This window comes from Callorhinus ursinus, unplaced genomic scaffold (assembly GCF_003265705.2).
Source record: "Callorhinus ursinus isolate GAN/ISIS: 27379988/994484 unplaced genomic scaffold, GSC_fseal_2.0 scaffold4, whole genome shotgun sequence".
NCBI lineage: Eukaryota > Metazoa > Chordata > Mammalia > Carnivora > Otariidae > Callorhinus > Callorhinus ursinus.
The window spans coordinates 5,122,873-5,148,231 of record NW_027397066.1 but is presented as its reverse complement, the minus strand read 5'-3'; the positions used below and the strand labels follow the sequence as shown (position 1 = coordinate 5,148,231).

At 49.8% G+C, this 25,359-nt stretch overlaps 1 protein-coding gene across 5 annotated transcripts in view; it reads right to left on the bottom strand.

Annotated features, from left to right (window-relative positions):
* CRMP1 (collapsin response mediator protein 1) overlaps window positions 1-25,359 on the bottom strand; it is a 70,389-nt gene that overhangs the window by 10,343 nt on the left and 34,687 nt on the right. For all 5 annotated transcript variants that reach the window (XR_012377843.1, XR_012377841.1, XR_012377842.1 and 2 more), the window contains 5 exons: window positions 11,824-11,885; window positions 9,677-9,757; window positions 4,596-4,664; window positions 3,208-3,328; window positions 407-563 (listed from right to left, as the gene is read on the bottom strand). Coding sequence is in view for 1 of the 5 variants with exons in the window: in XM_025887331.2 (XP_025743116.1) it covers window positions 407-563; window positions 3,208-3,328; window positions 4,596-4,664; window positions 9,677-9,757; window positions 11,824-11,885 (490 nt within the window). In the remaining 4 variants the exon portion in view is untranslated. The remainder of the gene's footprint in view (window positions 1-406; window positions 564-3,207; window positions 3,329-4,595; window positions 4,665-9,676; window positions 9,758-11,823; window positions 11,886-25,359) is intronic.

Genomic DNA, 25,359 nt, shown 5'->3' with positions numbered 1-25,359 from the left:
AGTCCCCTGGTCCTGAGCATGTGTCTCTGCTTCTAGGGCAGACTGCGCACACCACCACTTAGCCTTCTTCTACGGCCTACGTGTTCCTCCCTCACACCGGCCAACAGCCGGGAAGGGACCAACGCGGCTATACTCCTAGTGCGCACATACCCAGGGGGTGCTTTGCATGTAACAGTAGCCATGTACTGAACCCGAAATTCTAGGCTGTATTCCTACACCGTCTCATAACCAGCTCTGCAACAGATACCATGCTCTCCCCCACTTTGCTGATAAGTAAACCAAAACAGAGAGCCATTGTGGGTTATGTGACAAGCCCAGGGCGATTCCTGCGTTCTTTCCTCCTCCTGGGTGCCTCCCAAGGTACCACAGTGGACCCAGTACCCCCCAGCCACCCCTTGGCTCTCACCAGGCCAGCAGGGAGGTCAAGTAGTCAGGCGTGGTGGGGTCTGGGCTCAGGGGGGGGGAGGTCACAAATGCCGCGGCCTTGGCCCAGTTCTTACTCCAGTAGTGGGTGCCGTCGGTGCCCAGGCTGGCAGCGATGGGCTCGCCAAACACCAGGGGGCCTGCGGGGGCAAACACAACACGCGGTCAAGGGCGGATGGTCTCTCGAGGGGGATCTGGGAGCACAGAAGTGGAGGGTCAGAGCCGGGAGAACGATGCTCCAATGGGCAAGATGTTGTCTGTCCCTCTCTCCTGCATCACCACCGAGCCCGGTGACCCCCTGGCCGCCAGGCACTCAGCACTGGCGGCCCTGCCCAGCAACCTCCCGGACTGGTAATGCGTTTAGCATTTGGATAGGACCATTATGCCCTTCGGCAGGTTTGTCATTCCAGGCCCAGGGACGGGATCTGCTGTCTCAGGGCAGATGTGGCCAAAAGCCCATCTTCCAATTAAGGAGTCGAGTTCAAGTGTTTTACTTGGGAGGTGATTCCAGGCAGCACTGGCTGGGGATGGAGGAGATGACACAAGGCAAAGAAAGACGTCAAGAGCAGGTGAGTAGTCACCAAGTCACGGCCGTGGGTACCTGCAGCTCAGGGCCACTGGGGCCTCTGGGAGACTGCTGACCGCACCCTGGGGCCATTCTACCCCAGGGCCGGGGAGCTGGGCTGTGTACCCACCAACCCACCACTTGATGGCTGCTTCCGGAGCATCGCTTTCCAGGAATTCCTGCCTGCCTCCCAAGGAGCAGGCCTGATGTGCTTCAGCCAGAACAAAGCCCACAGGCACAGCCTCAGATCTGCTCTCAGAGGCGGATGCTGCCTGGATACAGGCCACTGAGCTGGCCTGACGGAGAGGCAGGCTTTGAGCTCCAGCGATCAGGCTGCCCGAGAGCAGGTCCCACACAGATGGGAATGTTCTCTATTTGTGCTGCCCAAGACGGCAGCCACTAGCCTCACATGGCTCTTGAGCACATGAAATGTGGCTAGCACAGCCAAGGAAGGCATTTCAAATTGTATTTAATTTTACTTAATTTAAACGGAAACAGCCACATGTGACTGGCAGCCACCGTATCCCTCTGTGGGGCCAGGACATGCGTGCTTACTGCTGCTTCCCAAGTACTGTGTCGGCTCCACCTCAGTTTCCTTATCCTTAAAATGGAGCCAGTTCTAAGCAAGCTGTTATAACTAGAGCACTGTCTTTTAATGCCTCTGTCTGTCAGCTCTCCCTGAAAAATACTAAAACAAGGTACTGTGGGTTCAAAGCTGCTCTGGTCCCACAGGATAACCACCACCCACACGTGGCTGTCAGGCACCCGACGTTGTGGCTGGTCTGAACTGAGATGCGCTGGAATGTGGCAGACACACTGGATTTCAAAGACAGCACACACAAGAATAACACAAAATATCTCTAATATTTCTTATGTAATTATATGTTGAAATAAGTTTAGATGCCTGAGGTTAAAAATATCTTATTGAAGATTTTTTAAAAATATAGTTAGTAATGCTTCCCATTTAGGGCTCCCGTGAGAAATGGTGAGCATCACGTACAGAGTAGATGCTCAATAATGGCTGTTGGGTTGTTGTTGACTTCCACCTGGCCTTCCGCACTGACCCACAACTCCCTGGTCAGCCTCACATGACACAGAGAGGGACCGGGCAGATTGATGAAATGTCCTTGGCGAACGTCCACCAGCCACGGTCTTCATATAACATGCACTACCCCTCCTCTGTCAGTCTGTCATTCTCTCTTTCTCTCCCTGAGTTTGGGAAGGAAGCTGCTCTGCGGAGCCTTCTTCATTCTCGGTCTGGTGACTGGTGGGGGACTGTGGATCTCACTGTCGTGAAGGCCGGAGGCCTGCGCTCGGGCCCCTGCTCTGAGGCTCCTGCAGTCAGAACGTACCCACTGAGTCCTCCACCAATGGTCCTCGGCACGGCAGGCGGCCTGGTACTGAGGTCCCACTTGAGAGGTGAGGGTACAAAGGCAGGAGGTGAATGGCCGAAGTGGAACTGAGAACGGCATCAACCAACACCCATGGAGCCCTGGGGTCCTGCCAAGGACTTCACATCTATGAGCCCTAAGACTTCATGTCTTAGAGACAAAGCAGCAGATGCTCAATGCGGTTCAGTGGTGCATCATCTTCGATGGTGGGTGGCTGGTTTCCTGGGCCACACTCACCTGATGTCTGGCACAGGGCTGCGCCCAGACGGAAGGCTCTGGAAACCCATCTTCTTCCTTCCCAACCCACAGCCAAGACTCTGCGCGAGCCCCACACGTGACCCTGGATGCAGGCACCAACCACGGGGCCCTAGGCAGGGGACACAGGATGATGTGCCCAGAGGGGACCTGAGAGAGGGTAGGCAGGATCCCAGAGCTGATGCAGCCTGGCCCCAGCACTGACTTGATGGAACCCCCCAGAAAAGAACTAGAACAATGCAGAGCTCCTTAAAATACATGGTCTCGGGGCACCTGGGGGGCTCAGTCCGTTGACACTTGATTTCAGCTCCGGTCATGATCTCAGGGTCGTGAGACCGAGCCCTGCGATGCTCTCTCTCTCTCTCTCTCTCTCTCTCTCTCAATAAATAAATTAATTACAATAAAATACAATACACGGTCTCATCAGATCCTACATGGGGCTCGGGCTGCTGGCAACTGTCAGGGTGTCTCTGCTCTGGGCAGTGGCCCCATCAATGAACCTGACCTGCTGGACGACTCCCCTTCCTTATGGCCCAGCTGCCCCGCAGGAGGCCCAGACGCTGGGCTGCGTACCTTTCTTCCTGGCCAGGGTGATGATGTCCGCTGCACTCTTGCTCATCACCTTCGTGATGTACACCGGGCAGTTGATGCGGCCAGCGATGGTGATGGCCCGAAACACAGCCTCAGCCTCTAGCTGGGGACACGGCAATACATGGGTCACGGGAGGGAGGGGCAGAGCGCCATCACCCCTCAAGCCCCTAGGGCTCTCCCTGAATCAAAGCCCTTCCGTTTTCCTTTAATTAAGTGTGGCCAGAGGCAAATCTACTGCTTCAGGGGAGAAAAATATTAGATTTCTAAAAAGAAAGGAAAAAATTAGTCAAAATGTATTTGGTTAAAGGTTTGGAAGGCAGAATTATGTTACTGTGCTTGCTTGGAACCATGCTGCATGTTCTGTTAGGAGGGGACAGACCAGGCAGGATAAAGCATCAAAAGGCCCATAAAACCATCCGTTACTTATAAACGCCTGACATAACTGAACACATGTGTCTGACATACATTCCTTCGTGCATTCGATAACCACAGGCAACTGCTTACTGTTTGGCTTGGTCTCTGCCCCTCTAGACCAGCACTGCTCAAACACCAGGACCAGATATGTTTTGTAGTGCTTTGTTTTTAATTTCCGGTCCGCTGATGCCCCAGATGTGGTCCCACTGCTTGTGACTGGTACTGAGTCCCAGTGCCCCCAAGCCGGTCCCCACCCAGCTCTCCTGGGTGAATATACTTGTCACACGCCTGGATGCAGGCAGTGTCCATGTGCTATAAGGAGTTTGTAAACACTGTCTCTAGGTCTGTCCTGACCTCACCAGGGACCAGGAACACCGCTGATGGGCCGCGGAGCACTGTGCTAGATCAAGGTAAAAAGTCTATCTACCCACGTGTTGTGGCCCCAGTGTCCAGCACAAGGCCAGGCCCACGGCAAAAAGACAGACAGACAGACAGACACACACACACACACACACACACACACACACACAGCCTGCCACTTGCAGGGAAATTTATCCATGCTCAAGTCTTAGAACACAGTGGGCAATGTGCAGGGGAAGCTGCTTTGTCGGTTCTAGGTCTCGAACATGGGGCTCCATGTTCTATCACCAAATACATAAGGTCCTCAGTGAGGATCCTTCTATCCAGTTATGACACTGAACTGTTCGTGGGCCTTGGTGTGGAGCTCCTGGGCCCGGGGACAAGCAGGGCCTTTCCCTAGCTGCTCTGATTGACCCCCAGGCCCCAGGGCTCCCAAGTCAGAGGGCAGACCCCAGGGAAGGCCACGTGTGCTGGGATGCTCCCATTGTGGGGATGGGGATGGAGACGGGGGCTCTGGCTGGGCTGTTCCAGCTGGAACAGCATCAGGGTAGGCCTTCAGTGATGTCAGAGTCACACCCCGGGGGAGCCTCCATTACCTCCTCAGGTCTGCTCAGAGCATGGCCCTCGGGACCTGTGATGCCCATCTCCAAGATCCGCTTCTGTTCCTACAAGACAAGAGCACCGAGTCAGCGACTGTAGAATGTCGGCCGGGAGAGGCCGGTCCTCCACCCCCATTAGGCAGACGGGCAGCTGAGTCCCCAGAAGGTGACTGGTCTGCAGGGGACCAACCAAGGCTGCGGAGTGATCCCCCGCTCCTTTGCCCCCTCCACTCCACCTGCCCCATTCCGCACCTTGGACACCTACCTCCCCACCTACTCTCCCTTCACCAGTAAGAGGAGGGGGCAGTAAGAAATGAGCTCTAAAGACGACCGGCCACCTTTCCAGGCCCTGCATTTCTGCTGCAGGGCTCTCCTCGGGGAAGAAAGGTGGTGTCTGGGTATTCCATGAATGTGGAAATCAAAGAGCCCTACACTGGGAGTCCAGCCACAGAACTGGCCATCTCTGGGACTTTGGGTGAGTTGGCCAAGCTCTCCGGCCTCAACCTTCTTGTCTTCACACGGGAGACAAGAGCCCCTGTGTCTAGAGCTTCTGCATGGAGTCAGTGAGGGGGCCGGTACAATGCCCGCACGGGACCAGGGGTGGGGCGGAGCTCACTGATTGGCAACTATTCCTCTTCCTGGAGCCTGTGATTCTATCAGGAAGCCTCTACCTCGAGCTTGTCTTAGAGCCTGGAAATGGTTCCCTGTGCTAATGCCCCAGATTCAAACCCATTTGCTTCAAGCTTTCCCTGCCAAAGGAATACTATAATTTCTCAAAAAAAAAAAAAAATGTTTTTTATATTGCCCAGATGTCAGCTGCGCTGCTAATTGTCACTTGCGCAGTTTCTGTAGCATCTTCGGGCACATCCCCTACAATGGGCCCCCAGCCCTATCAGCCATGGGGAAAAAAAAAAAAAAACATAATTTCAACTGCATCTCGGGTTATTAAGCTTGAGCTTACTGTAAGAATGTAAACTGGAAACGTCAAGACCTAAGAGCTGGGGTGGATTTAAGTAAACAATGGAATGATTTGAGCTATTGAAGATGGTGTTTACAGAGCATTTCTGTACATTGTTTACACAATAACTTATGTATGGAGAGATCCCTGTGCAAGGCCGTTTAACTGTCCCTTACTATTTCTGTTGGAAAGAAGGGAGGAGGGAGGAAGGAAACAAGATGCTATCATGGAGGAAAGCACAGACTGCAGAAAGGCTAGAACAGGGTTTCCCGAGAGAGATGGCGGGCTGAGCCCACGCGTTATCTTCACTCACGGCTGAAACCCCACAAAAGTGACAGGAAAGGTACACAAAAGCCATGAGAATGCAGAGCGGACTATAAAAACAAAATTTGGGAACCTGGAAAGCAGATGAGCAAAAGGTAACAGATTTATTGGAGGTGAGAAAGCTAAATCTACGTGGGCAGTATGGAAAGCTGAGACCTCCCCCCGACGTCGAGCCCAGGAGCTGGGGGCTCCCGGCTGCACGTCTCACACGCCAGTGGTGGGCGCATGGGGTCGTTCGCTCTGGAAAACGGTTTAGCAGTTACGACCGAAGCTGAATATACATGTCCCTGCCAACCAGCAATTCCACTCCTGGGTAGATACTACTCACAGAAATGGGAACCCAGGTTTCACAAAAGCTTTATACGCAACAGTCCCAAATTCAAACTCTCCCAATCTCCATCAATGAGAACACATTATGACCTATTCCTGCCTTGGAATTCTACAGTGATGAAAAAAAGAAAAAAAAATTGTTTCGTGGACAACAGGGAGGAATCTCACAGGCCCTATTTTGAGCAAGAGAAGCCAGACATAAAAGAACACATACCATATTGTTGCCTTTTTATCAAGTGCAAAACCAGGCCAAACAGATGTGTGTGTGGTGGGCGATTTCTGAGAGGCCCCCCGCAGGCCCGCCCCCCCCAGCTCAATGCCCTGTGTAACCCCCTCATTGCGGCTGGGCTGGACTAGCACCTTGCTTCTAATGAACAGAACACAGACAAAAGAGATGTCCATGTCTCGGGCCGTCACTGATGAGATGACATCACAAAGGACTGTGGCCTCCACCCTGCTCACCCCCACCCACCCCTCCCGTTCTCCCACTGGCTCCCTCGGAAGGAAGCCAGTGGCCCTGCTGGGGCTGCCCACAGGGCAAGGAACCAAGCGGGCCTTTGGGGAATAGCCAGCCAAGAACAGAGGCCATCAGTCTGAGCTTGCAAAGAACTGAATCCTGAGAACGAGCACTGGAGTGCGGCTCAAAGTCCCGCCCCAGTCTGGCCTGGGGACGGCTGCAGCCCTGCCTGACACTGCAGCCTGCAGGGGACCCCACTAAGCCACACCTGGACTCCGACACTGCAGCCTGTGGGGGACCCCACTAAGCCACACCCGAACTCCGGGCCCACGGGACCAGAAGATAATAAATGGTTATTGCTTTCAGATGCTAAGTTTTGGGGTTCCTGGTGATGCAGCCACGGAGAACTAATGTAGTTGGTGGTGCCCGGAAGTAGGGTGTTACCATAACAACCCCCTGAAGCTGTGGGAGTGGCTCTGGGACCAGGCAGTGCAGGGGGACTGGAAAGATTTCAAGGCACATGCTGGACAAAGCCCAAAGTGGCCTGGAACAGACTGTCAGTAGAAAGGCAGACACTGAGCAGCTTGGCAGTGAGAGCTCAAAAGGGAACGAGGACGTTATTGGAAGCTGGAGCTTGCACCGGAGCCTACTTAAAAAAAAAAAAAAAAAAAAAGGAACCAGGATATGATGGTCTTGAAAATTCTCCGCTTCTCCAAAAAGCAAAAGATAGTACAATTAAGAAATATCTTCTGGGGGTGTCTGGGTGGCTCAGTCGGTTGATCGTCCAACTCTTGACCGGCTCAGGTCATGACCTCAGGGTCCTGGGATCGAGCCCTGTGTTGGGCTCGGCACTCAGCATGGAGTTTGCTTGAAATTCTCTCTCTCCCTCTGCCCTTCCCCTCCGCCCCGACCATGCTCTCTCTCAAATAAACAAATAAGTCTTAAAAAAAAAATCTAAAAGAAATGTCTTCTGAGCAAATATCAAATCCAGGACATAAGCAGCAGACAGTGTGTGGTGGGGTGTGGCCCCACAACATTGGTGAAGAACTGGAAAGATGGAGGCTTGTGCCTCCAGGATGAATCAGTCACAAAAAAGCCCTTTAAAGAGACTGATGGTGCACCCCCAGACCTCTCCAACCAGAGAGCCTCCAGGAAGCTCAGGGCATGAGCAGGATAGGAGTAAGCTTATCTGGAAGAAATCTGTGGGTGTCTTTTGTCTGATGGAGCGAACCACGGAGGGAGTCACAGGAAGCCAACAAAGGCTGGGAGAATCACTTTAGCAAAACCCTGGCAGCCTGGGCTGAATGGTATGAAAGGACGCAGTTGGACCTCCAAGCTCTACTGGGCAGGAAGGAGGCTCAGCGGCAAGCATGCGCTACCTTTCATGGAAAGGATGGATGATGGGAAGTGGGGGGATACAACCAAGAGCCCAGGAGGTGGAGCCAAGAGCCACGCAGAACTACTCTCAGGCTCTGAGGCCTAATCAAGGAACTGCCAACATGTGCCCAACCGCATTTCAGAACAGCTATGGACCAATCCTGAAGCCTTCCCTTGTCCCTCTTGAAAAGGAATGTCCCCCCACCGCTGTATGCTGTATGTTGAGTGTATGTTGGGAGGAGGCAGATAACTTGCCTCTTTGGCTCCAGAGACCTAAAGACTGGAGGAACTATCCCCACGGAGCCTCATCTACACCTAAATCTGACTTAGACACTTCTAGACTTTGATGCTGTGATGGGAGTCTGGAGGACACTGGAGGGGGATGGATGTGTCCTGCATGTGGGTGGGACACCAATCACTGGGAGCCAGAAGACACAATGGCAGAGAGCTCTGAGAGGGCCCCCAATGATCCGCATTTCCTGGCATTCACACCCTCGTGTCATCCCAACCAAGAAGTAAAGCCAACAGCTGACATTCCTAGCGAAGCTTCACAGCTCATGCACTTAAACCACTGCAGCGCAGCCCCGCTGTGCTCAGAACTGCCGTATCATCCCGGCTCCGTGCCCCACGGAATGGTGAGCAAGCTATTCATATCTGAACCCCGGTTCTCTATCTATAAAGTGGGGATATCTGTGTCATATCTATGTCATGGAGTAGTTGTGAACATCACCATATAAAGTCCATAGCATCATGCCTCATATTAACTACTTTCATTGGGTGCATCCAAATGTTCTCAGGTTTGCCTGATCCTGCTTTGCAATGTCATGACCAACCCGCACCCACGCACCAGAGGCCAAGTGGCTTTCCCTGACCTCTTCTTCCTCTTCTCCATCCAGTCAACCAACGAGACCCATGGACTGTGCTCCCTCTCTTTTTCTCCTCTCTTTATCTCTCGCCTTCATTTATTCTGAGAATTGCGGGAGGAGAACCCAGCTGGTCACCCTGAATCAATTCTTTTCCTGTTGAATTCTCCATCCTACAGCCAGAAGGATCAAAATGCATTCATGTCTCTCCCTACCCAAAATTTTGCATGGCTATGGCCTACTGTGTGTCGGATGCTGGACTCCACATACATGACATCATTTAATGCTCATGAGGCAGGTGCTATTGGATGAAGAACAAGAGCCTTTGAGGGGTAGAGTCCCCAGCCCGAGGTGAGGTGGCAGATGGAGCAGGGCTCCCATCATTACATCCCCTCCCAAGTCCTACAAGACGATAAGCAACACCAGCTTCCACACGCCTCACCTCTGGTATCCCCCACGTTTGCAGAGCATCTCCATCCGATCCTTATTTGTCCCTCATGCAAACCCAGTTAGGCTCACAGGACGGTTATGCCATCCCCACTGTGCAGGTGAAGAACCTGAGCCGAGAGACGATGTAGCCTGCCGAAAGCCCCCTGCAGACGGTGAGTATGTGACTCACACCCGGAGTGTCTGATGCACCATCCAGTTCTCAGCCTGACCCTTCACAGCCTAGCCACCTCGCTCACCAACGCCTCCACCCCTCTGATCGCACCATGACAGCATCAGGACACAGACCGGAGTGGAAAGGGTGGACATCCACACCACTCACCTGAGCTATCAAGTCTCCATTTTCGGCGTGGACCAAGATCACAGCTCCCAGCCCCTTCAGGAAGGTGAAGGCTTCATAGAGCTGAGGGAGAAGCAATGGCATGGGGGGGGGGGGGAGATAAAAATATCACAGCCTGAGCATTTGCAAAGACGGTTCTTCTGCTCAGTCGCCCACCCGCCGACCCCTGCAGAGGCAACACAGACGCTCTGTTCATACCAATGGAATGCATTGCTCAACGAGTTAAGCCTTGGAAAGGGTCTCCCCTTGACCCTGACACCCTCCGGATCCCAAAGCAGGAGGCTGGGGGAAGGGCAGAACTGAGCGAAGCCACACCACGGCACAGAATGCCCTCGGTCCTGGCGCTCATCGTGGCTTTCACCCTCGATGTGGCTCCAACCCGCGCAGGCGCCTGCCGCTGCTGCTGGGGACAGCCACACTGAGATGTTGGTTTCAGTTCTACTGAACTTGTGTAACTAGGTGTGCTCAGCCTGCGCTGTGGGCCGAGTTCTCTAATAACTCTAACCGTCAGGTAACACACACTCCGCCAGGCATCCGCTTACTTAGCCGGTGCAGGCCCTGCCCACTGCCCACGCCCTGCTCCCACATGCAGAGGATCTGCACTCAGACACGTGCCCGCGGTGAGGACGAGAGCCGCCACGTTCCCTCTCCAGGGCCTCTCAAATTGTAACTTTGTTCTGCATGCGTGCAAGACAGCACCCCACCCTGGGACATGTGCTTTTAGATGCAGACAGCAGGGGGCGGGTGGGGTGGGGGACACTTGGGGGCAGGAAGCACCTTCCAGGACCCCCATGGCTCAACTCCACCTGTCCCTGGGGCTTTGGTGGTTAGAATGAAACAGGCGAAAATCTCAGTTATGCTAGACAGACACGTGCTACTTTTTCATGAAACTGAACCAATTTTAGCCTTTCCGTGACAATCAAAGGCCTGCAGGGTACCTTGGGGTAAGTTATTCTCTATAACTCCAAGCGTTTATTTTTGTTTTGTTTTTTTATTATGTTATGTTAATCACCTCCAAGCGTTTATTTTGAAAGGTGACACCTGGACACGTCTCCCATTGCACATCGAACTGCATGGTCATAAGGAATAATAGCTTCTCAGCGCCCATATGTGTGCCAGGCACTGTCCTAGAGTCATGTATTATGAACTCATTTAATCCCCTGACAACCTCTAGGAGGCAGGTGCTCTCATGAGTCTAAAGCACAGAGAGATTGGGAAAGCTGCCTCAGGCCGCACAGCAAGGCCAGGGTTGCAGCCAAGCAGTCTGGCTATGGCATCCGTGCCCTCTGCCGCCACACTGCCCCACCGTTTTAACCAGCAGAGGGCAGGACAATGATAATAAAACCCAGAGTCCCAGTGGTGTAAGAAGGGCCGGTGCCCAGCAGACAATAACACCGACACCCTGCACCACTTAGAGCATCACTTTCTCGAGCTCCCCTCACCCACATGACAACGTTGGAAACCAGCAGGGCCAGAGATGGCCACGCTGCAGGGGTGAGAAAACTAAGGAGGGGAGACCTCAGTCACTCGATTGGCTAGAGAGAGCGCCAGGGCTCCCCTCTGGGTCAGAGCTAATGACGTGGTGCCCGAACTTGCTAGATCTCCAGAATGGACTGCCGAGCTTTTGGGAAAGTACAGTTTCCCGAGCCCTGCCCTGAACATCTGTGGTGGGATCTAAGATCTGTCTTTTTTTAAGATTTTATTTATTTGAGAGAGAGAGTGAGTGAGAGGGGAAGGGAGAGAGAATCTCAAGCAGACTCTGCACTGAGCACAGAGCTCGATGTGGGGCTCGATCCCACAACCGTGAGATCATGGCCTGAGCTGAAACCAAGAGTCGGACGCTTAACCAACTGCGCCACCCAGGAGCCCCTAAGAGTTTGTCTTTTTTTAATGAGCTTTTTAAATGATGCTAAGGATGAGGTGGATTTGGGAACCACCAGGCAAAGGGATCCCGCACTCGACCCCACTCTAGTGGCCAGATAGGAATGCAGGCAGGGGTGGGGACCGACACAGGTCACATAGCAATGCAGTGTCAGAACCAGGACTTGAACTCAGAGCTCTCCCCTGCCCATTCTGAAAACTCCTTTGCTTCCTGCCCAGGAGAGGGGGTGTGCAGGAGGAGGACCTACCTGGCTATCAGACATTTGGTAGAGATCCTTATATGCCATGTAGACTTGGAAGGAATTGACACCTGTTTCGAGATAAAAAAGGAAACAGAAAAATGCATTTAAGAAAAAAGCGTTCCTTTTCGGTAAATCAAGGAGCACAGTACAGAGTGGTCACTGCTAGGACAGAAGGGTGCCACTGGGCCTCACAGTGGGGGCACCGAACCCAGCCTGGGTGTGGGGCGGGGCGGGGGGGGCAAAGGAGGCTTCCGGGGAAGCCACACAGCTGAATCTGAAGAAGGAGAAGGGGAGGAGGGAGGGGAGGGGGAGGGGGACTATTTGGACGGAGAGAATGGTGTGCATGGGTATGGACGGTAAGGTGGATGAAAAGACACAGAAGGTGAAGGTACTAGAAGGATCCTATGGCTCAATCCAAGGGAGCATGTGCTTTTTTTTTTTAATCCCCTACTTTATTCATTATGGTAAAACACATATAACAAAATTCACCATGACGGCCATTTTCAAGTGCACAATTCAGTGGCATTTAGTGCATTCAAAATGTTGTGCAGCCATCACCACGGTCTACCAGAGCATGTGTTTTTAAAGCAAGGTGTGACATGCTCAAGACTTTTTTTTGACTCAGAAAGACTATTCTGGAAGTAGTGGGGAGGATGGGTCCGCAGAGCGGCAGAGGGCAATGGCAGGTGGGAGGAGGGTGCTGAAGGTCGACGGGACAGGTGTGCCGAGGCTCTGAGCCAGGGCGGGAGCTACAGGGGTGGGGCATTCAAGAAGGTTGAAATGACGGGGCTTCGTGTGCTGTATGGACAGGCCAGCAGGGAGCAGGGGACGTAGGAGACTCCTGCCTAACACACCTTCCATGTGCGTGAGGACAGGGACCACGTCTTCTATGCTATTTCAATTTGCACATCCATAATATGTGCTGTGCAATGAGTGTTTGTTCATGGAATCCGGAAATGTCTGGGTAAGAATATGCATTTAGGGCAAAAGTATTAAATGGGATTGAGAATTCCTTTATACTAAAATAATGGCGAAAACAAACCAAAAATCTTTTCTTACGCAGAGAGCCAAGGCAACAAAAATTCCCTGTCCAAATTATCAGAAAAAAATGTAAAGAATAAAATAAGGTACCGAAATTAACATTAAAAGTATCAGTTTGTAATTAATCAGGTAGACTTAAATAAAAATAATAGGCAATTCATTGATATTGTATTCCTTATAAAGATAATCTTTTTTAAATCTAAAAACAAAAACTCAGTATATACAGAGACACAGATCAATTATCAGTGAGTAGAAAGATAAAACTATAGGGAGAGGCTAAAAAAATGCTTCATTATTTATTTAAGGTGAGGGGAAATGAATATTAACCTATTAAGCTTCCATGATAAGGATTTTTTTTCATGATAAGAAATTTAAAAAAAAAGAAAATGAAAATTCACCAGAAATTAGAAGTAAATGACACAAACAGAAGCAGAAATAATGAATTCGCAGACATGGTAAATTTAATAAATACATCCTAAAACTGCATCTTGCGGTGAGTGAGCAGGGTCAAGTCATCTCACATTGAAAGCTACCTCAAAAAATCACGACAGATTTGAATTATTATTAATAGAAACCTTCTGTAAGTTAATTCTTAAAACCTCAAAACAAAAAGCAAGTAACTAACATGGTAAATATATCTGCAACAAATTTAACAGAGGTTTTAAAAAAGACCCTCTTATTTAGAAAACACCAGTGGTTACTTCTGGGGGGAGGAGGGTGTCATGACTGAAATGGGGCCCATGGATAGTCCATTGGGGGGCATCCGGCAAAGTCTTACTTCTTGCCCGAGTGGGGTAGCCTCATAATAATTCATAAAGCCACATTTTTCATCTGTGTGGTTTTTCTGTTTCTGCTTTATGTTAAAAATATTAAAATAAAAGCAAAGAAGCCTAAAACCCCAAAGGCAAACACTATTTTCAGACAATTTAAGAAAAAAAAAAAGCAGCTAGCTAATAAAGATAAAGAGATTTGGTCTTATTTGTAATCAAAGTAATTCGAAATAAAACCTCAGTATTGTACCACAGTTGAAAATATGTTGCCCAGTGCTAATGAATGTGCGTCAAAATGAGTCCCTCCTACATACCAATTTGCACCTGCTTAAAAATCCAATTAAGCAATGCGTATCAAGAGTAGTAAATATTCCCTTATATTTAGCCTGATAACTCCTAGCAATAGAGCCTCGGAAACACGGTGAGTCCTGAAATTCCCCAAACCTCCCAAATTCACATATACCATCATCCTAGCTTTCCTCCAAGGAGGTGGCACGGAATACCAATTCTCAAAGATTGTGCTAAGCACTTACCAGAAGTCAACCCATTCATGATACCCGCCAGTTCTCAGAAACCCCTCTCACTCAGTCCACCCCATAACCTTGGAAGCAGCCATGTCCATACCATGTGACCCCAGACCACAGATGTTAGTGCAGGGCTGGGCATCCGGCAGATGCTGAGTTGAGCCGGGAGGAGGGACAGAGCCCACTTAACACCCAAAAACACCTGGCTGGTGTCTTAAACAGAGATGTACAACCCAGATGGCAGGCTGCTGCCTTCCAGCATGGTGGCTACAGGAGTAGAGAATGCAGGTCAAGGGTGAGGGGAGAACAGAGCTGGCTCAAAGGGAAAAGCACAGATGAGCACGGGACAAGACTCCCTGGTGTGGGATCCTTGGATACACGTCATTATCACCAAGGCAAATCTGCTTCGTTAAACTTAAGCCAAGCTCTGGGGGGATTCTGTTGTTTGCAGTCAAACCCGGGGATGCTGATATTGGTGAAGAAAAATGGATTCCTCCACAGTAAACAGGTTTCTTTTCTGCAGGGCTTCTCACAGATTTTAACATGATCATGTGCGTTAAGAATATTCAAGAACAGAATAAACAGAGAGCACTTCCCAAACTTATTGGACCCCAGAAGCCCTTTTTCATGGAATATTTATTTTCTCACTCATCAAATATTTACTGAGCGCTTCCTGTGCACGAGCACCATTCTAGAAGTTGGAGATACAGCTGTGAACAAGGAAGGAAGGATGCTTGTCTACATTCTACTGGGAATAAGCCGTAAGTGAGTAAGTAAGTAAGGTAATTTCATGCAGAGATGAGAGCTAGGAAGAAATTAAACAGGCGGGTAAATTTTTTTTAAAGTTTCACAAAACTTTTGCAGTGACTCTGTCTCTCCCAAGAGGCAGAGTCTATTTCCCCACTCCTTGAACTCGGGCTGGTCTGGAGACTTGCACTGACCCAGGGCATGAGGCGGAAATGGCACCATACTGGCTCCAAGGCGCACCTCAGGGCTTCACGCTCACCTTGGAGCCCCGCGTGAAGAGGCTCAGCAGACCCTCTGGAGGACAGGACCTGGAGATGTACCTTTGGTTTATCCATTCACCCATCAATGGACAGTTGGGCTGCTTCCAGCTTTGTCTGTTGTGCCGAAGGCTGCTATGAACATGGGTGTACAAATATCTCCAAATCCTTGCCTTCAAGTCTTCTGGATAAATACCCAGAAGTAGAGTTGCTGGATCATAGAGTACTTCTATTTTGAATTTTTTAAGGACCCCCCCAGTGTGCATGCCTACCAATGGTGCCCCAGGGCTCCCATTCCCCCCACATGCTTATCAACACTCAGTATTTTCAGTTTTTTTTGGTAACAGCCCTTCTAATGGGTGTGAGGTGGTATCTCATTGTGGTTTTAACAGTGGCTGTTTTCAGCCACTGGGTTTTGGAGGGGTTTGTAATAAAACAAAGGCTAACGGATACAGAAATCTTTGCCTCGAGGTCAGGTGTTGCAGTGGCCAAAATCTAACACATGTGTCACTGGCCTTGGGACTGGGTAGTGGGTGGAGGTCAGAACAGTCCTGAGGAAACTGGAGGCCAAAGGCTGGGAAAAATAGCCAACACACTGTTAGTGGGGGGTGGGAAAGGGGCCACTCTTATTAGGCAGCAGCAACACAAGAGGAAAAAATTGCCACCTGTGATAATGTACTCAGAGAATTTGCAAATCTGCCTAAAGTGACTTCCGTGAAGACTTCCAGCTCTATTACAAAACTGTCATCATCAAGACAGTATGGTACTGGCACAAAAACAGACACATAGATCAATGGAACCGAATCGAGAGCCCAGAAATGGACCCTCAACTCTACGGTCAACTCATCTTTGACAAAGCAGGAAAGAATGTCCAATGGAAAAAAGACAGTCTCTTCCACAAATGGTGCTGGGAAAATTGGACAGCCACATGCAGAAGAATGAAACTGGACCATTTCCTTACACCACACACAAAAATAGACTCCAAATGGTTGAAAGGCCTAAACGTGAGACAGGAGTCCATCAAAATCCTAAAGGAGAACACAGGCAGCAACCTCTTCGACCTCAGCTGCAGCAACTTCTTCCTAGAAACATCGCCAAAGGCAAGGGAAGCAAGGGCAAAAATGAACTATTGGGATTTCATCAAGATAAAAAGCTTTTGCGCAGCAAAAGAAACAGTGCACAAAACCAAAAGACAACCGACAGAATGGGAGAAAATATTTGCAAATGACATATCAGATAAAGGGCTAGTATCCAAAATCTATAAAGAACTTATCAAACTCAACACCCAAAGAACAAGTAACCCAATCAAGAAATGGGCAGAAGACATGAACAGACATTTTCCCAAAGAAGACATCCAAATGGCCAACAGACACGTGAAAAAGTGCTCAACATCGCTCGGCATCAGGGAAATCCAAATCAAAACCTCAAGGAGATACCACCTCACACCAGTCAGAATGGCTAAAATTAACAAGTCAGGAAAGGACAGATGTTGGCGGGGATGCGGAGAAAGGGGAACCCTCCCTCATTGTTGGTGGGAATGCAAGCTGGTGCAACCACTCTGGAAAACAGTATGGAGGTGCCTCAAACAGTTGAAAATAGAGCTACCATACGATCCAGCCATTGCACTACTGGGTATTTACCCCAAAGATACAAATGTAGGGATCCGAAGGGGTACGTGCACCCCAATCTTTACAGCAGCAATGTCCACAAGAGCCAAACTGTGGAAAGAGCCAAGATGTCCATCGACAGATGAATGGATAAAGAAGAGGTGGTATATATACACAATGGAATATTATGCAGCCATCAAAAGGAATGAGATCTTGCCATTTGCAACGACGTGGATGGAACTGGAGGGTGTTATGCTGAGTGAAGTAAGTCAATCAGAGAAAGACATGTATCATATGACCTCACCGATATGAGGAATTCTTAATCTCAGGAAAAAAAATGAGTGTTGCTGGAGCGGTGGGGGGTGGGAGGGATGGGGTAGCTGGGTGATAGACATTCGAGGGGGCACGTTCTGCATGGAGCACTGGGTGTTATGCACAAACAATGAATCATGGAACACTACATCCAAAACTAATGATGTAATATATGGTGATTAACATAACAATAAAAAGTAAAAAATAAATAAAAATAAAAAAATAAAGTGACTTCCGTGGAGAACGTAATTAAGTGCCTAAGCTGAGTATGATGAAGCAGCAGAAGACAGACATCAAATAGGACCAGAGAGACAAGGATCAGTTCAGTTTGCAAGCAGAATTGAGTGGACACGCAGGACTGCTTCTCATCTCTACTCTTGCCAACCCACAAACAGTTCTCAAAGGAAAAAACGACCTCAGGGTAAAGATTAAATCAAGGGTGTGCCCAGAACTCTTTGTTAAGACCTCCCAAAAACCCAAGGTGGTGCCCAGTAAACTTGCTTGGCCAGACAAAAGGGCTTCCAAGAATCTTAAAGGTGTCACCACACGGCACACACCAACAGTCACCTAAAGAAGCTTGTCTCAAAAAAACAGTTGTGTGGTGGAGTGAACTATAATGTGATCCACTGGAAACCCATGATGTTTTTAAGAAAACTGTACCCTCTTTGACTAAGAGAGACTGAACCTATTCAAAATGAAAGGGGGCCTCTGGCCACCAACTTTCTATGGGTAGGAAAAAGGCTGAGACAGGTGCTTTGCTGCAAACATGGGCCATCTTCATGGAAAGTGAACTCTATTTTCAATGGTCAAGCCAAGAGTCCCCAGGGTAGAGCCTGAGCTATGCAAGCACTAGTCTAGCGCAGGGGGCAGGAAGCTTTTCTGTAAAGGGCCAGAGAGTAAATCTTTTAGACTTTGTGGGCCACATGTAGTTTCTGTCACATAGTCTTTGTTTTCTGGTCATTGTTGTTGTTTTTGTTTGGTTTGTTTTGTTTTGAAAAACCCTTAAGAATATAAAAACATTCTTGGTTGATGAGCTGCATAGCAACAGGCCACGGGCCATATTTGGCCCACAGATTGTGGAGTTTGCCAACCCCTGAACTTGGGCACTACTCCCAAGGAGAAAGACTGGCCCTGACAAAGGAATATTCTCTACCCCCAGAGGTCTGCCCAGCAATATGTGTCCAGCTGGATTCCAGAATTTCTAGGGGGTTATGACCATGTGTCACTTGCTTTCTCTCTTTTCCAAATGGGAGTGTTTGTTGTGCTTGACCTGTCCATGCCCCACAAACTGTATGTGGGGTGCATGGGGTGGGGAGGCACATGACTTACCTCTTAAGTTCACAAGTCTTTGGATCAAGAGAAGCCACACCAAGGAACCTCATCCACATCCTACGGAGATGTTCAACATGAGATCCTAGACTCTGAACCTGATGGCATAACCGAATGGAAATTTTGGAGCAGCTGGGTGGAAGTGAGAGTATTTTGAATGAAAGAGGGCTATAGTAATTGTGGCCAGATGAGACACTATTGAGATTAAAATAGCCACAAATTCTTCCAGGTTCCTCCCATCAGAGGTGGAGTCTTTTTCCCCCATCCCTTGAATCTGGGATTCTCTTGTGACTTGACTTGACCAACAAGACGCAATTGAAATGAAGATGTGTGAGTTCTAAGTTAATCCTCAAGAGGGCTTTCTGCTTCCATGTTCACCCACTGGAGCACTACCACCAAGCGAAGAGGTCCCAGAGGGCCCGTTACCGGATGAAAGATCATGTGTGGAGCATCTCCCCAGCCCTTCCAGCTGAGGCCCAAAGGTCTGAGTGAGCCCAGGCGAGGTCAGGAGAGAAATTGCTCAACTGAGCCCAACTGCAGTTGTCCACCTACAGAGTCATAATTAGTGTTTATCCTTTTAAGTCCTGGGTTTGGAGTGGTTTGTTACATGGCAAAAGCTACCTGATACACAGGACAATGTGATAAAGAGACAATAGAAGTTCCTGCAGAAAGGTCCAGAAGGTTCATACCAATGGTGGAATGACACTATGATTCTTGCATTGCTGTTCTTAAAACATAACCAAGTGACACAGGCTAAACACTTGACCCAAGTGACACAGCCCAGCACCGAGTCAATGTGAGTTCCTCTCCTCTTTACTGGGCTTGTTTTTTTTTTGTTTTGTTTTTTTCCTCTCTCTCTCTCTCTCTCTCTCTCTCTTCTTTTCAACGATTTCTAAATTAAAGTTTCTCTCTGAGACTGAAATGCTGTTGGCATCCAACAAAACCAATTAGTACTATTAATAGTGGCTGGGGTCTGTGGCTCAGAAAACACAGGGAGAACTCCCCTGTCGGGGTTTATAAAAAACCCCAACCCACAGCCATTCTCCCCTGCCAAGTCCACACAGCATGCTGGCACCGCCGTTTTCTGGAATAACTTCCTCTTGTATTTTGAGATTTCTAAAATAAGCCATAAACGGCTTGATCTAAAGATGGATTCGAGCGTTGTGTGATGGCTTTCATGTCCCATAGCCTGAGCTTGTCCCTGGGAGAGGCGCTGCAGACCTGTGCTTTCGGCAGCCTGCATGCAGCGTAAAGAGCACCTGGCAAGGAGGTCAGGGGCTGGGCAGCAGCTTTGAGGAGTCGCAACCTGTGCCCCGGATAAGGGCTCCCAGCAAAGAGAGCGTCCAAGGGGGCTAAATCCAGCCTGAGCCCCAGCTGCCAAGCCTGTGCCCTAGGAGAAGGGCACGTTCTTCCCCTGGATCACCCCAAGAGGGTGCCTTTTTGCAATTCTCACAAAGACACCAGACATGCTTGCAACAGCTCTGTGACAAAAAGCCGAGTCCAAGAGCCAGCTGCTATGTGAAACTGGGGAAGGGACTGCACCTCTCTGAGCTCCAGTCTCCACTTCTGAAACAGGCGGACTGAACTCTACGAGCTCTACATTGATTTCCCGTCTAGAAAATGTCCTGCCCTTGATTGTACAGTCCAATGATGATGACTGTCGAATTTCCTGGGCAAGCCCTCTGACTCAGAGGGGGCTGTGCTAAAAATGCTTTAGGAAAGGAGAGCAGGCATGTCCCTCCCTCCTTCTCTCCCTCCCTGCTCTCTTCCTTCCCTAACTTAGTCATTCATGCGTTAAGTATTTACTGAGAATTTACTCTATGCCAGACGTGTGCTAAACACTTTAGGGTACAGAAGTCAGTAAGAGCATCTTCTAGGAACTCAGCCTGCTCCCCAATATTTGCTGTACCTCTCCTATATGCAAGCATCTGGGGAAATGCCCCTGAAAGCCACATGAGCAACTTGGCACTGAGCCTGGGGACACTGTGGAGCCACTCCAGGTGTTCATGCTAACTGCTTCTTTAAATCCCACATCTACGGCTGGAGCAAGAATGCACTGGCGGGGTAAGACTGTGGGCAGAGACCAGGGATGAGGCCGAGCAGGAATCTGGACAAGACACCGAAGGCCCCACATCAGGGAAGGGACTTGGGTGGGGACCCAGAGTCAGAGCTGAGCTACTGCAGATGCAAAGCCATGGATCCAGTGATGGGTGGGGGAGGGAGAGAGAGGGAACGGCCGGACAGGAATGCCCCTCACGGAGATGGGGACGCCGAGTGACAGACAGCAGAGGTCACAGGAAAAGGTAATGGGTTTGGGAGAACCTGGTAAGTCTGAGCCCCCTGGGGGCATCCTGGGAGCCATATCCCACATGAGTTGGGGCCGGGGTCACAGGCAGATGGATGGTGAGGACACTACGGAAGCTGAAGGGCCCCTCAGGAAGGTGAGCCTAGACTGGAGCCCCGAGGTCACCACCATTCACGGAGCACCTTGCGAAGGAGAAAGACCAGGCGGGGGGCTGGGTGGGGCTTGTAAATGATCCCACCTGTGTTTTGATGGGGCTACGGGTGCACAGAGGGGAAGGGGCTTCAGCCAAGCCTCATGACAGTGCTGGGGATAAGAAAGAATCCAGGCACTTAGGAGCCCTGATAACAATATCCTTTATAACCCATCCACCCAACCTCAGACACGGGACTGGCCAACAGGAAGGAAAAGGCAAGAACACCTGTTCTGGGACAGGGTCCAGCCTCTACGGAGGATCCTCGAATTTCTTATCTTGTTTCCCCTCCAGACCCTTCGGTCCTAGCGACCCCTACAGCCTGTTGGCGCTAACCCTTTGGGCCCCAGAGGAGGGTGCTCTGCTGGCCCACCCATCCTAGAGCAGAGGGTTCAGGTCCTGGGGTCTCCTTCAGGGGATGTGAGATGGAGCCTGTGACCCAACCTCGGGCCTGGGGTTCACAGGAGGTTGATGTTCCTTTGGGTCTTTGCTAAAGCCCTGACACAGGGGTGCATGCAGGGCAGGCCCTGAGTCTGCGATCCCGACCCTGCTTTGCATCGGAACACCTGAGCTTTGCAAACACATCCCTCTGGGAATTGGGGTTCAGCTCTGGCAGCTTACTAAGAGCTCCTTGGCCCAGGAGGAGAACCTGCGATCTACTCCGAGTAGGTCCCAAAGAGACAACCGTGGGGGAGGCCACTGTGTGCCAGGAATAGAGGAGAAAACCCCACCTCTTCCTGAGCAGTCTGAGTCCAGAGGGCAGATGAGGGCAGGAGAGCCCCGAGCACCACAGCCCTGCTGGAGAAGCCCCCTCTGGGGCTGTGGGAGCTCCGAGGGGACACCAGCCTGGAGGGCGGAGCAAGCAGGGAAGGCTTCTAGGAGGTGTGGTTGCTTGAGCCCACCCACGAGGATGAACCTCCACCGTCGGACACTGGTTTAGGACCTCCCTGCATGTCTCAGGTGCACCAGGCTGTCAGCCCTGTGTGAATCACCCTCCGTGCACAGAGCAGCCTAGCTCAAGGTCATGCCCCATCCCAGAGGGGCCACGCCCAATGCCTGGCTGGCGGGGAGCTATGAAGTCCCCACCTCCTTGGCTTCCTCGGGATCCAAAGGCAGGGTGTCCAGGTCTCAGAGCTCCCTGCAGCCAATCTTGTTCCCTGGGCTTTGCTCACAGGGGTTGATACTGTGATCACGCTGTGGGAGGGCAAAATAACGACCCCCCCAAAGGTGTCCTCACCCTAATTCTCAGAACCTATGAATACGTTTCCCCCCCACACAACAAAGGGAATCTGCAGATAGGATAAAATTAAGGAGCCTGATGGGGCGCCTGGGTGGCTCAGTCGGTTAAGCGTCTGCCTTCAGCTCGGTTCATGATCCCAATTTCCTGGGATCAAGCCCTGCATCGGGCTCCCCGCTCGGCAGGAAGCCTGCTTCTCCCTCTCCCACTCCCCCTGCTTGTGTTCCCTCTCTCGCTGTCTCTCTCTCTCTCTCTGTCAAATAAATAAATAAAATCTTTAAAAAATAATAAAATAAAATAAAATAAATTAAGGAGCCTGAGATAAAAGATTATCCTGTATTACCGGAGAGGGCCTAGTGTGATCACCAGTGTCCTTTTTAAGGAAAGAAGCAGGGGAGAAGTCAGAGTCAATGTGGGGGGGCGGCGGTGGCTGGAAGGATCAGGGCCACAGGCCAAGGCACACGGGCAGACTGTTGGGGCCGGAAAAGGCAAGGAAGGGCTCTCCCCAGGGCCCCCAACACCTTGACCTCAGCCCTAAGGCCCACTTCAGACTTCCCATCTCCAGAACCGCCACTGGGATCGTTTTAAACCACAAGTTGGGTGGGCTTGTTATAGGAGCAATAGCAAACTAATCCACACTCATTTCCTGCACACCGGTCTCTACCTCAGAGTTTGCTCCCTGCGAGCCCTGACAACATAATTTTTAAAAATTTTCCAACAGGGGGGCGCCTGGGTGGCTCAGTCGTTAAGCGTCTGCCCTCAGCTCAGGTCATGATCCCAGGGTCCTGGGATCGAGCCCCACATCGGGCTCTCCCCTTGGCAGGAAGCCTGCTTCTCCCTCTCCCACTCCCCCTGCTTGTGTTCCCTCTCTCGCCGTGTCTCTCTGTCAAATAAATGAAGAAAATCTTAAAAAAAATAAATAATTTTCCAACAGGAAGGAGGTCAACCCAGTACCTCCATAAAACTGAACACTCTGGAGGTCTTATGAGAAATGACGGAATGAGGATAAAAGTAATAACTAAAAATACAGAATCCTTACCAGGGGCCAGTGGTGTTCTAAGTACTTTATATATACCTTCTCATTTGATCTTCAAAACAACCTTTTTGTGACCTCTATTTTCCAGATGGGGAAACTGAGGCAGAGAGGTTGATGGATTGGTGCAGGGTCACACAGTTGCTAAGTGGAGGGCCCTGATGGTCCATGACATTTTACTGAGTGAAAAAAAGCATGGTGCAAGATGATGCACATTACAGTTCTGCTCATTTAAGAATTATGTGTGTGGGAGTGTGAACACACACAGATAGGAAAGACGCCTGGAAAGACAAACACCCAATGATCACTTTTTACTTCTGACACTTCCGTGTTGTTTCTCAATAAACACGCACTAATTCTGAAACTTAAATCAATAAAAAACCTTATATAATACTAGTCAGACGCTTAAAACCATGAACACACCTAAAAACTTCCCCAAGTCATTTCCTTGCAAGTGTCTGGTCAAGGGAAGAGATTTCTCTGTCCTCTTCTAAGACAATGCAACAAATCTGACCCCACAAAGTGTCCCTCCCTGACAGAGCTGTTGCACTCTCTTGTGACGGTTTTGTGACCCTGGTGTTCCACCTGACCCCTCTCCACATCCCCAAACACAGTCAGACTGCTAAAGCTGACATGATGAAGCCCATGGGATAAGTGGGAAATTGCTCAGGATTTAACATTAGGTCAGAAAAGCGAGATACAAAATTGTAAATTACAGGTTATGATTGGATTGTGACTGGATTATGATTCTGTACAAAACAAGAGTGTGATTCACAGCAACTACTATGGAGGGACAGTGCCTTCTTGATATGGAGAACTCAGGCATACAAACTCATGAGTGGGCAAAGAATATAACTGGACATTCACATAAAGGTAAGCAAAATGTTTACCACAATTAAAGACAAAAGAACTGCAGTGGATAGTGGTAGACTGAATTTGACTCATCAGATTTGCCAGGATTTTGCAGAAGAAATACCACCCAGTGGCGCAAGCATGCAAGGGGCCAGAGACATGGGGATCGTGGGCATGCAAGTATGTGCATCTTTCAGGAAAGCAATTTGGCTGTAAGTGTCATGAGCTTGAAAAATGTTAAAACCTTGACCTTGTAATTCCATCTCTGGAAATCTAAGGGGACAATTAGAAATGCAAACAAATGTTTATATATGAAGATGTTCACCGTAACACACTACTTACAGTAGAGCAAACAGAAAACCTAAGTGCCCAATGAAAAGAAAATAACTAAGCAAGTTAACCATTACATTGTACATTACAAGCCATGAAAACGTTATTAATGAAAAGTAATGATTCCTCATAAAATGTTAAGTGAAAATAGAAGAATTCCAAATAACTGCTATCGTATAACTATATAAGGAGAAAATCATCTAAACTGACAGAGAATGGAAAGCAATAATCCTTAACATTGATGGAAGTGGTGATTGGGGGTCTGCATTTGCTGTGAGCCCAGCTATGAGCTACACGCTGCCGCATAAACAATGGAAAAACGAGATCCTCTTTGAGGAGTCTGTCTTCTTCTCCTTCAAGCCCTTTTTCCTTCTCTTGATTTTCTGACTTTTTTGTAACGTGGCGAGTATACTTTTATAATGAGAAAACACAGCATACATATCTTAAAAATTGAAAACACCCTCGAGCTTTCTTCGAAGCATTTCCTTCGTTGGAGGCTGCCTCTTCCGAGAGCACCCAGCACTGCCCCTCTCCAGACTGACCACTCCCGCCCTGGTTCATTCTGTTCTCTCGTTCTTTGCTTCGTGTATCTTCAGTTCAACTCACTTCAACACAACGCACACTGCAGTGTCTCCACTGTGCAGGGACACCTGATGTGAGTCCAAACAGAAGGGAGCTGGGATGGGATACGGAGATGGAATCTCCCTCCCGCACCATAGGGCTCAGGGTTTAACACAAGAGCCAGACAGAGAACCAGTGTCCCATAATCCAAGAGGAATGGAGAAGGCGCCCCCAGAGTAACCTGATATGGATATTCAAGGAACGAGCAGTTCTGATTGGGGAAACTGGAGAAAGTGCGAGTTGAGCTTGGGTAGCCGAGTAGAAGGAAGGGCATTCCCAGCAGGGTTAGAGCCCGCGCACAGGCCCAGCGGTGAAGCAGGTTTCAGGGGATGGCATCCGGGATAACAAGAACCCCAGATGTGTTCAGGCAGAGAAAGAGAAAATGAG